The sequence below is a fragment of the Somniosus microcephalus genome, chromosome 21, assembly GCF_052327205.1.
Source record: "Somniosus microcephalus isolate GS21.2 chromosome 21, FLI_Smic_1.0, whole genome shotgun sequence".
NCBI lineage: Eukaryota > Metazoa > Chordata > Chondrichthyes > Squaliformes > Somniosidae > Somniosus > Somniosus microcephalus.
The window spans coordinates 56,531,763-56,544,970 of NC_141007.1; the positions used below are offsets into that span (position 1 = coordinate 56,531,763).

General features: G+C 44.1%; 1 protein-coding gene across 1 annotated transcript in view; it reads left to right on the forward strand.

The window, feature by feature from the left end:
• gna13a (guanine nucleotide binding protein (G protein), alpha 13a) overlaps nt 1–13,208 on the forward strand; it is a 79,952-nt gene that overhangs the window by 40,579 nt on the left and 26,165 nt on the right. The window contains exon 2 of the mRNA XM_085963686.1: nt 2,153–2,203. Coding sequence (XP_085819812.1) covers nt 2,153–2,203 — 51 coding nt within the window. The remainder of the gene's footprint in view (nt 1–2,152; nt 2,204–13,208) is intronic.

The window sequence follows — 13,208 nt, forward strand, 5'->3', positions numbered from 1 at the left end:
ATTGCACTCCATGATAAATGCCTTGCTGCTGTTAAGTGGATAGTGCCATTTGAAGTACAGTATTGGGCTTTACAGTTTTAGGGTAGAAATGTTAAATATATCCAGAATGCTTTGGAACAAAAACACTTGTTTTTTGCGCACTATTCATTATAGAGAGGCTGTTTAACTACCATGTTTATTGTGCAGTTGTCTTTCTGTTTGTGTGGGGCAGGGGAAGCACAAATTCTAGAATGAAAATAAGTGCAGTTCTGAAAAGTGTTTAATTTGGCTATCTCTGAAAAGATGGACTTAACTGCCATACTTTTTAGAATTAAGCTTTAGAAATGAGTGATCTATGCTCCATTAAAGTACATAATTCAAATGCTATTCTGCTGTCAATGTGTACTGTCAACAGATTCTTGTACTCAAAATCTAAGATAATCTACAGCTTTATTCTAAAAGTGCCAATTTTTTCATTAGTATTCTGTCCAAACATACTGCAACTTTCATTTTTGATAAGCTGGTATTTAGGCCAGCATTCAAAAGCTTATAGTATATCAGGAATAGCAATCTCAGCAGCATTTCCTGTTTCAAACATATATTTTCATTATGTTTGTACCATAAGAGCAATTTTGAAGGAATTGTATTAATGAGTAGCAGTGGCTCCAAATTACTATGAAGAAACATTGTGCAGTAATAAGTCCTATTTTTACTTGCATAAGGAGCAAAAAGCAAAATACTGCAGATGCTGGAAATCTGAAATAAAAACAGAAAATGCTGGCTGCACTCAGTAGGACAAACAGTATCTGTAATCAGAGGAAGGTAGGGTTAACGTTTCAGGTCAATGACCTTTCGTTAGAATCCAAATTCTGATGAAAGGCCATCAACCTAAAATGTTAACCCTACCTTCCTCAATAGGGTACAGTTGCTTTATGATGTGCTTCAACTTTTCAAATGAGTCTTTTTAATGATCAGTGTGGCAAAAGCCCTGTGTTGAATTTTCAACGTGTATTTTCCATTGCTAGATTAACACCCATGGTCACTAAAAGCAGAAAGCCATCGGCTCAGGAGACAAATAGTCTGGAATCTGCAAGGTGCAAGTTTTTTTTTTAGTCAGTGCAGTGGTCGCCTGAAGTATTAATTTGGAAAATCAACTTGAGGCCATTACTGTGAATCTCAAACATCTTTGCCATTGTTGACCTCTGCCCAAATGAGGGCCACTTACAGGAAGGGCTGGGTACATTGAACCCGAGCAAGTATCTCGTGTACAAACCCAAAACCGCGACTATTGGTTTTGATAACCAATACATTTTTTCTTTATGCCCTGAAGATTGCAGATATTTTTTAGTCCCAGAAACATTCATTTTTGCTTGTAATTTACAGTAATTTTATTTTTGTATATAAATATCAGCATAAATATGATTGTTTTAAAATGTTTGGCTTCCAGTCTTTTGCTCAAATATTTTTACGATCATTTAAAATTAATTTGTTAAGCAAAGCATTTGAGTCATTGCTGTAAAGATTGATGTGGGTAAATTATTTTTTAATGGTGCACTTTATGACAACTTCATGTTTTTGTCTGTAAGCATGATACAGGAAACTTTCGATTTACCGGCACCTAAATAACCGGAAATCTCGGTTAACCGGCAAAATTTGAGTAGGTTCAGGTAACTTTTATTACTTGCCTTCCTCCATTTGTTGCTGTGCAAGGGTGTGGCTGCAGCTGTTGCTAAGCTACAGAGATGCTTGCAACTTGTGGCCATTGTTCTGAAGCTAAGCAACAGGGTTTGTTGCTTTATACGGAGCTCTCAGCTCCGTATCTTTTACTATAGCTTTCGGTTATCCGGAATTTTTGATGAACCGGCACCACGTCGGTGCCGGATTTAAAAAAAAGTTTCCTGTACAACAACTTGCAATTGTGTAACGCCTTTAACGTAGTAAAAGGTCCCAAGATGCTTCGCAGGTGTACAAGATGGCACGCATACCCGATTTAATTGTTCAGATCCTCATTTGCAGAAGAATGACACAATTTAACAGCTCTGCAAAGCTGTTTCAGATTTATACTGTGTGAGCATTTGAATAATTGGCACCAACTGTTGCTAGCTTTCCTCTACAAGTTTAAAGAAACGCATCTGGTGGTGTACTAAATGACATTTTTTTTTTCCTTTTTCAGGGAGAATCTGTGAAATATTTCCTGGACAATTTGGAAAGATTAGGGGATCCGGTAAGTAACTTGTCAGTCAATATAAAGTTTTCTCTACTATCTTAAAGATTCAGTCTTGCTAGGGTAAATTTGACTTGGCTGAATAAAATCTACATTTCATTGTTTTCCATATTGTGACACCTTCTTTATACTTTTGGTTGGAGAGAATGAGGACTCGCAGCATATGTGTGACAATTTAAACCTTAATTGTTGCAAACGGAATTGATTTTAAATCTGATTAAACTTTTCGATAAATGAGGAAACATTTTTCCAAATGGCTTTTTATGGGCTATGCTGCTTTGATTCTTTTGTATTGAAGCCAGTCAGTGTAGGTATCCCTGTAATGCTGACATGATTGGGATAACAGCATTTATTGCTGTCAACCAGCAGGACCTGATGACAATCCGTAGCCCATTCCATAAGGTTAAATCATACTCTTATTATTCACTTAGAGTGAAATTAGTGTTTCTCTCTCGATCTGTTATCAGTAATGCTGCCTGGTGTTTTGCAGGCATTTCATTCTACTTTGCCCATTTTTGATTCCCCTGTGCCATGCACCATTTTTAGCTGAGGTGGTAGCAGGCCATCTGTTCACAGGTCTCTGGTTGTGCTATTCATTATTTGCTAGGTTTTTTTTGTGGTTTTGGCAAGTGATCTTTGACGGAAGTTTAAGTCAATCTAAGGACAAGTAAACAACCTGGAATGAGTTTTCTCCCGTGTTCTCCTATTCTGTCTTTCTCTCTACTTTTACCTTCCCTGCGCTCAATATTGCCTGGAACTGCATAGCCAAGGAAAGAAACTTGCTGTATGTAATTGTGGCATGAGCATGCCAACTATGTTGCAGCTCTAGTTTACTATTATAAATGTAAAATACAATTCACTAATGTCTGTTAGGAAACCAGGCCATTGTACTTTTAACCATCTCGCTAAGAAATTTACTAATGTTTTACAGTTCTAGTAGCTTAGTAAATACGACTTGATGATACTCTGCTGTAGCATTTTTTTTAGACTCGAGTTTTCTAACCCGATTTTCACAAGATTATATAGTCCGCACAATAAAAGTATCTACTATATTTTGAATTTTTTTCACCATGCGTTCCAACTGCTACAAGATAAATTCAGGACTGCTGTCAGGAGATGTATCGAATAGGCTTCTACGAAGAGCAGTGGAGTCAAAAACCTTGGCAATCTTTTCAGGAACAGGTGGATGCTGAAATGGGGAGAGGAATGTTGGACTTTTCTGGGTGGATGCACTACGATGACCTGTAACTATCTCAGTAAACTCAACTCTCACGCGCTCACTTTCCCGCTCGCGCGCTCTCTCTCTCTCTCTCTCTCTCTCATGTTTTAACCACGTGATAGAAATCTGCACGAATCCAAATATGCACAATCACTCATGGCCTGAGCCTAGAATCTTACTGCACATTGACAATGTTACCCTCTCTACTTGACCCATGCTCCACATCATCCCTCGGTAGGGCCCTTGGTTTAAGGTCTCATCTAAAAAACAGCACCTCTGACTGTGCAGCACTCCCTCAGTATTGCATAGAAGTGTCAACCTAGACTGTGCTCAAGTCTCTGGAATGGGGCTTCAACCCACAATCTCCTGACGTAGAGGTGAGATGCTACCACCAAGCTGTGATTGCCATCTAAAGAAATTACTGAGGCCAAGTACTGAATTATTAATGGAGGTTAATGATCAGCTCTTTGTGTCAAGCTCAACCTTCTAAGCCCTTAGAAGGTTGAGCCTTTTATCCAAGGCATGAACATTTACTATTTAAACAAAATAAACTTTTTAGGAGGCTGAACAAATTTTGAGCAAAATTCTTAATTTTTAAGAAAAAGGATTTCTGATGGCGAGATCCCCTCGAACATTTGAACAGATTTGAATCAAACTTCGAGCCACTTCCGTGCATTAGGCACTGGTTGCTCTTTAAACAAAAGCCTGCTTGTTTTAATTTTGTTTAAAATCTACCAGTACTGATCAACCCCTAATAAACTGTTCAAACCCCATCTTTTAGATTTTTGTTTGTATACAACAATGTATTTACAGATAAAAGTAAATATTTTCAGATTGTAGAAAAGCATTTATTTTATCTGTACTTTGCAAACAGTGGTCGGAGTTCAGTACAAAGGATAGGCTTGAGTTTTAGAATCAAATTCTAAAATGCATTTTAAATAAATGTTAGCTTGATCTACGTAATGGAACCACGACACATTTGTGCTGCACAGTGATCTAATATTAAAAAGTGAAATTTATCCACATTCAATAAAAATTACATGCTTAACATAAATTATTTTATCTCAAACTCAAAAAAAATCAGAATATTGCTGGAGAAAATAAATTTCAACAATGTATAAACAGATGGGATCCACAAGAATTAATCAGATCTACTTTTCCAGATCAGGATTACATTCAAGGAATTCTCCATGGGCGGCTTAACCAAGTATATATTAGATTTTTTGGATTTAGCCCCTCCAGTTGACGCACATTTCAGCTTCCCATCCCATGTGTGTAGTGTATGTAACCGTTCCACCTTTAAGAGAACTATTTTAAGGGTTGCACTACTTTATCTTGGCTGCTGTATACTGTAATACCGGTGGTGACCACACCGGTATATAAGTGCTGTGTAATGCTTTATTGGGCAGTTCCGCCCTGACCTTCGACTAGTAAAGACCTGTTAAAGTTTACTCTTGTGGTCTGTGTATTAATTCTCAATATAACACACAGACTTAACAGTGGCGACGAGTACGATCTTACCCTGTGGCAGAGATACATCCAAGGCAGTTTAACGGGCGTCGAGAGGAGGCATCCGCCCTCATCATTCTGCTGAGAAAAGACTTGGGCCTGCAGAGCAAAGGAAGAATTCTGACACGAAGCCTTCCATCAGCAACAGGCAGTGATCATCCCTTCTATCACGGTGGTGGGTAAGCCGATCAGCGACGAGCAGCAAGTCGGCCACGTTGACTGAGTGGGGGAGAAATTTTTTTTTTAAAAACGGAGGATATAAGGGCGGAGAACTCGACCACAGCCGGGGAAAAGAGCCGGACAGAAGTCGGGGCCAGAGGCGCTGAGACTGGGGCAGCGTAAGGCACGGAAGCCGCGGTGAATGCAAACGCAGCCGGTGCGAAAGACCGGGCTGCAAGCGGGCTGGGAGACGCAACAGCGTCGAGAGAGAGCTCGACCGCGACCGGTGAAAAAGGCCGGGCAGCTACCGGGGCCGCGAGGCGCAGCGACCGGGTCAGCGTAAGGCGCGGGAGAAAATAAAAAAATAAAAAACCGCAGAGAACTCCGCCGCAGCCAGGGGAAAGGACCGGACTGCAAGAGGGGCTGGGAGGCACGATTTGAAAACCGCTGGGGGAGGGCGAACGCAGCAATACGGCAATCGCCATTACAGCCAGCGGGGGAGAAAGGCAAACGCGGGAAGCCGCCATTTTCGGAGGCGGGGGAAGAAGACAAGTGCGGGAAACCGCCATTTTGAAAAAAAAAATAAAAGAAAAATTTCTTTTTGTTTCTCAAGAAGATTGCGAGGATGCCTAAGCGTGATAACATCAATGATTTCGATCCCGATGTTGAAGATTGGGCCACGTATGTAGAACGCATAGAGATATATTGTAAGGCAAATAAAATATCAGATGAAGATAAAGCACTAACCTTACTAAACTCAATGGGTGCGAAGACATACGGGCTATTGAAGCATCTTCTATCACCAGCTAAACCGGCGGATCAGACTTTCGCTAAAATTGTTGCTGTCCTGAAGAATCATTTCAACCCCACACCGCTGATGTTAGCGGAACGATTTAAATTTTATGCGAGAACGCAACTGCAAGAGGAAAGCAACGCGGAGTATTTAATTGAACTGCGTAAGCTAGCGAAATACTGTCAGTTTGGGGAAAGCCTGACACAGGCACTGAGAGACAAATTCGTGTGTGGGTTGTCGAAAGAAGGAACACAAAAGCGGCTACTTGAAGAGAATGATCTTACACTTGATAAGGCTGTCACTATTGCAGCATCGCACGAAGCCGCAGCGAGAGGCACTGCGGAAATGTAGCTGAAGGCAGCGGTACTCGGCGTAGATCAAATGGCTTTGGGTACAACGAAATGTTATCGTTGTGGAAAGACAACACACGATCAGAACCAATGCTGGTTTAAAAACCAGGAATGTAGAAAATGTGGCAAGCTTGGTCACATAGCTAAAGTATGCTGGTCAGGAAAGAAGACCAGCAACAAAAAGTCACCACAGGAAAAGTGCAGAAAGGTACATAAGGTGGCTGAGAAGAGTTCGGATGAACAGAATTCGGATTCAGACTCCAACAGCAAGGAACTGGGTAGTCTGAGAATTCACAACGTGAGTAAGGAAGCTGACCGACAAACTATCTGGGTCACACTGCAGATAGCAGGAGTCCAAGTGAAGATGGAATTGGACACCGGATCGGCGTTGACAGTCATGAATAAGCAAGATTACAAAAAGTTATTCAAACATATTCCCCTACGGGATACGGAGATAGTATTGCAGACATACACGGGGCAAAAAGTATACCCCATCGGAAAGATAAAAGTCAAGGTGATACACAAGGGCAAAGAACACCAAGGAATGGACTTATATGTAGTACCTGAGGGAGGTCCACCACTTCTGGGACGGGAGTGGATCAGGAAAATAAATATGGACTGGCACTCCTTAAACGTAATAACGGTAGATTCCGGGGAAAAAAAAGATGTCAAACCTGAACGATTGTCCAGAATATTGGATGAGGCTAAAGAGGTGTTCCAACAGGGAGTGGGAACACTGAGAGGAATTAAGGCAAAAATCAAGATTGCAGAACATGCAAACCCAAAATTTTTCAAAGCCAGACCGGTACCTTATGCGATACGACCTGCTGTGGAAGCTGAGCTGGAAGGGCTGGAACGTTCAGGAGTACTGTCTAAGGTGGACTGGAGTGAGTGGGCCACGCCCGTTGTTCCCGTCATGAAGCGTTCATTGAGTAACAAGCCAGGGGAACCGGGGAAGGTCCGCATCTGTGGAGACTTCAAGATCACAGTTAATCCGGTGCTTCACACGGTGCAATATCCGCTTCCGCGGATTGAGGATATCTTTGCTTCGTTGTCTGGCGGGAAACACTTCACCAAGATAGACCTGGCGCAAGCGTACTTACAGATGGAAGTTGAGGAAGAGTTGCGCCAGTATCTCTCAATCGACACGCACAGAGGCTTGTATCGATATAATAGACTGGTTTTTGGAGTGGCTTCGGCTCCAGCAATTTGGCAGAGGGCCATGGAGCAGGTATTACAGGGAATTCCAAGCACTCAATGTTACTTGGACGATATCCTGATTACAGGAGATGACGATGAGGAACACCTTGCAAATTTGAAACTGGTGCTCACCAGGTTGAAGGAATATGGCCTTCGAGTTAATCACCAGAAATGTGAGTTCTTTCAGAAACGGATCTCGTACTGTGGTCATGTCATTGACCAGGAGGGGCTGCACAAGTCACCTGACAAGATCGAAGCTGTTGTGAAGGCTCCCGCTCCGGAAAATGTATCCCATTTGAGATCGTTCCTAGGGTTGATTAACTATTACCATAAGTTTCTGCCAAATCTATCCATGGTGCTGCACCCGCTGAATGCTCTTTTGCAGAAAGAAGTACCATGGAAGTGGAGCGAGGACTGTAAGAAGGCCTTTCACAAAAGCAAGACATTGATCACCTCAGAGGAAGTGTTGGCTCACTTCAACCCAACGCTACCTATTCGTTTAGCTTGTGATGCTTCTCCTTATGGTATTGGAGCAGTACTCTCACACAAGTTGCCAAATGGCTCGGAAAGGCCAGTCGCATTTGCATCCAGATCATTGACCTCCGCTGAGCGCAACTATGCTCAGATAGATAGGGAGGCTTTCAGCCTGGTGTGGGGAGTAAAGAAGTTTAATCATTACCTGCAGGGCCAGAAGTTTACACTGCTGACAGACCACCAGCCGTTGGTATCCATATTCAACCCTAAAAAGGGTGTTTCCATTATGACAGCGCAAAGGCTACAGAGGTGGTCCCTTTTCCTAGGGGCACACCAATATGACATAGAATACAAAGGATCAAAACAGCATGGGAATGCTGACGGTTTATCGCGCCTACCGTTGCCAACGGTAGAAGAGGCGCCTACAGTGGACCCAGTGGAGATGTTCCACTCAACCATAGTGGAATGTCTACCAGTAACAAATTCTACGATCGATAACTACTACACCAACGAGGCGTTATCCGGACCGAGTCAGGAAGCCTCCAGAGAGACTGAATCTGTGAACTGTTTTTACATGCAGTTGTGTATATATGTTATGATGTTATGTTTAATGGGAATATATACTGTTAACCTAAAAAGGGAGGATTGTAGTGTATGTAACCGTTCCACCTTTAAGAGAACTATTTTAAGGGTTGCACTACTTTATCTTGGCTGCTGTATACTGTAATACCGGTGGTGACCACACCGGTATATAAGTACTGTGTAATGCTTTCTTGGGCAGTTCCGCCCTGACCGTCGACTAGTAAAGACCTGTTAAAGTTTACTCTTGTGGTCTGTGTATTAATTCTCAATATAACACACAGACTTAACAATATGTAGAAAGCACTTCCTGGTGTACAGGTTCATGTAAGTAGATGAGCAGGTTGAGATTTTTGTTGGTTTCTCAACAGTTTCTCGGATGTTATTTTTCCTGAGTTGCCTTGTTTTCTTCCACTTAAAGACATTTCTGTTCCTGAAAATTTTGGCATGCCAAGTTGATGTTCAGACCCTTTTAGTAGATCTGCGATATTTTGAGTCTCTTCGATTGGGCTGCTATTAGACAAATTATGTTTACCTAAGATTATCGGTTTAGCTTATTATCTAGATTAGTGTCCAAATTCTTTCTGCAACAGTGTTCCTTGGTGAGCAAAAGCTGACTTTGCTGGTTAGTGGTCTTTAGAGTTTGCTATGCTGAGTTAGTGGGATTAAAAATTTATGTAAATCTGAACCACTTAATTTAATTTGGCAAACAATTTTAGGTAACTCCATAACTAATATGTCAGAGTTGTGAAATTTACCTATTATAACACCTTTCAAGAACGCGGGATGTCCCAAAGCTTTTTACTTTGGAGCCGATTTGTATAAATCTTCATTTCTTTCCTTGAACATTGTTGTCTGAACTTGCATTCTGAAGATGATCTTCTTTATAGTGCATTCATCTTGAGGTCACTGACTCCTATGTTTCAGTGGTGTGGCATGGTACGAAGAAATCAAGATTACCCACCCGTGGTATCATCCCCATACTTTGAATGTAGCTTACAACCCTGCTGCTTACAACTCTGATTTTGGTGTATTTGGAAGTTATTCCAGCAAAATCTTCCCTTTGCTTTGTAACTACAACCTGCATACGGTTCCCCCTCCTCCCTGCCCCTGCTTAAAAATCTCTCTTCCCTAACTTTTTCCAGTTCTGACGAAGGGTTCGACCCGAAATGTTGACTCGGTTTCTCTCCTCGATGCTGCCTGACCCGCTGAGTGTTTCCAGCACTTTCTGTTGTTTCAGATTTCCAGCATCTGCAGTATTTTGCTATTGTACCTGCATACTGTGTTGGGGTGGCGGGGCGGAGGGCGGAAGCTGAGAAAAGATCCTGTGCAATGCATTTATGCTCCGCAGTTTTTACAAAGATTGAAAGACAGTACTACTTGAAAGACACTTTGTGATCTTTTGGGATACATATTAAAGATAAACTATATATACAGAATAAAAAAGATCATACCAAAGACTTTTTTCTGTTAGTGGGGAAATAAATTTAACGATCAACTGTGGCTGCCTGTGAACCATTTTCTGGTATTTATACACTGAAGCTATAACAGTTCTGATTAATCTTTGCAACTTACATAAGAACATAAGAAATAGGAGCAGGAGTAGGCCAATCGGCCCCTCGAGCCTGCTCCGCCATTCAATAAGATCATGGCTGATCTGATCCTAACCGCCAATCCACTATCACAGAACCATCTCCTGAATCTAACAGAATTAGACACATGAAATAGGAGCAGGATCAGGCTACACGGCCCCTGGGCCCGCTCTGCTACCCACAGGGCCATGACCAATCCGAACCTAGACTCATGTCCAAATTCCTGCCCGCTCCCCGTAACCCTTAATTCCCTTTACTTCTAGGAAACTGTCTATTTCTGTTTTAAATTTATGTAATGATGTAGCTTCTACAGCTTTTTGGGGCAGCATATTCCATGGACCTACCACCCTCTGAGTGAAGTAGTCCCTCCTCATCTCAGTTTTGAAAGAGCAGCCCCTTATTCTAAGACTATGCCCCCTAGTTCTAGTTTCACCCATCATCGGGAACATCCTCCCCGCATCCACCCGATCCAACCCCTTCACAATCTTATATGTTTCAATAAGATCGCCTCTCATTCTTCTGAACTCCAATGAGTAGAGTCCCAATCTACTCAACCTCTCCTCATATGTCCATCCCCTCATCCCCGGGATTAACCGAGTAAACCACCTTTGTACTGACTCGAGAGCAAGTATGTCTTTTCTTAAGTGTGGACACCAAAACTGTATGCAGTATTCCAGGTGCGGTCTCGCCAATACCTTGTACAACTGAAGCAATACCTCCCTATTTTTATATTCTATCCCCCTAGCAATGAAAGCCAACATTCATTGGCCGCCTTAATCACTTGCTGCACCTGCATACTAACCTTTTGAGTTTCGTGCACCAGGACCCCCAGATCCCTTTGTACTTCAGTACTTTCCAGTTTCTTGCCATTAAGATAATAACTTGCTCTATGATTTTTCCTGCCAAAGTGCATAACCTCACACTTTCCAGTATTGTATTCCATCTGCCAAATCTCTGCCCACTTACTTAGCCTGTCGATGTCCCCTTGCAGGTTTTTTATGTCCTCCTCACTCACTACTTTCCCTCCCATCTTCGTATCATCTGCAAACTTTGATATGTTACACTCGGTCCCCTCCAAATCGTTAATATAGATTGTAAAGAGTTGGGGATCCAGCACTGACCCCTGCAGAACACCACTAGTTACTGATTGCCAGTCTGAGAATGAACCATTTATCCCAACTCTCTGCCTTCTGTTAGATAGCCAATCCTCTTGTGGTAAACCACTGTTTGTATTCCACTGTGTACATGCCTCGGCTGACTCCTCCCACAAGTCCTAGTATAAAGGTGACTGCTCCCCAGCCCTTTGTATTTCTGGACCGGTCGACCACTCGAGGCAGACCTTCATTCTTTTGTTAATATAAGCCTTTAGTTACTCTCTTAACTCTCAGTCTTTTATGAGTAATTGATAGCGCATCAATTTTATTAACAAAATTTTTATAATGGAGAAGATCCTCACACCAGCATGCCTGGACTTAGATCATCGGGAGGCGGACTCATCCACCAAGTTTACTCACTGGCATAAGTGTTTCGAAAAATTCCTGACCGCCTCCGCAGCAATCAAATCGGACGAGGACAAACTGGATGTCCTGACCTCCAAAGTGAACCACCGAGTGTACTCGGTCATCCAAGACGCGACCTCGTACGCGGACGCTATCAAGCTCCTCAAGGACCAGTACACGCGCCCAGTGAACGAAGTGTACGCCAGGCACCTTCTGGGGAGTCGTAAACAACAACCTGGGGAATCGACCGTGGAATACCTTCAGGCACTGTCTGTGCTTGGCCGGGCCTGTGGTTGTAAGGATGTAAAGGCCGCCGTGTACACAGAGGAACTTATCCGGGACGCTTTTGTAGCGGGCCGCAGATCCAATTACACCCGACAGCGACTGTTGGAGCAGAGTGACCTCGACCTCAACAAGGCCTCTGAACTCGCACTATCATTGGATGCAGCCTACCGGGGCATGGATGCCTACTCCTCTGCACCGTGGACGCCGCGGGGAATGACAGCCTGGGACACGGTAGGACCGCCTCATAGCGCCGTGCCACCCCAGCCACACCCCAGCAACGGCCCAACTACCGCAGCAGTGTCCCAAGGCCAGACAGCAGTGCCCCAAGGCCAGAAATGCTACTTTTGTGGCCAGGCAAAACACCCCAGAGCGCGCTGCCCGGCGAAAAACGCGATCTGCTCGGGCTGCGGGAAGAAGGGACACTACGCTAACGTCTGCAGGTCTGTGTGGAGTTTGCACATTCTCCCCGTGTTTGCGTGGGTTTCCTCCGGGTGCTCCGGTTTCCTCCCACAGTCCAAAGATGTGCGGGTTAGGTTGATTGGCTATGATAAATTGACCCTTAGTGTTAGAGGGATTAAATACGTGGAGTTACGGGGATAGGGTGGGATATGTGTTGGTGTAGGCGTTACAGGGATCGGGTGGGATATGTGTCGGTGCAGGCTCGATGGGCCGAAATGGCCTCTATCTGCACTGTGGGGTTTCTGTGATTCTGTGAAAGCCACCCCGAACCCCAGCAGCGCCGCGTGTGGGCCATGCGGGCCGCCATCTTGGGCCTCCCCGGCCATGTGCGAACCACCGGTACAGCAGCCATTTTGGACGCCTCCAGCCACATGGGGATCATGGACGCCGCCATCTTGGACGACAGCCGGAACGCAGCAGGCCCCCAACACCGCCTCATCTGATACCCGCAGCGACACACCGACCCCTACGCTGGCATCCGTTACACTGGACCAAGCGAGACCGCACCAGCTGGCCAGTTCCACAATGGACATTAAGGTAAATGGCCATGATACAATCTGCCTTTTTGACTCTGGGAGCACGGAGAGCTTCATCCACCCCGACACGGTGCAGCGTTGCTCTCTCCCAGTCCTGCCTGCGCACCAGCGGATTTCTATGGCCTCCGAGTCCCAGTCGGCGGACATCGGTGGCTACTGCGTAGTGACACTCGTAGTAGACGGGACCGTGTACGATCATTTTAAACTTCTGGTCCTGCCCGACCTCTGCGCTGCCGTCCTGCTGGGGTTAGATTTTCAGTGCCACCTTAAAAGTGTTACGATGGCGTACGGTGGACCCCTAGCCCCACTCACAGTCCGCAGCCAGCAGCTCCCAAATTGCCCGCCGCGCAC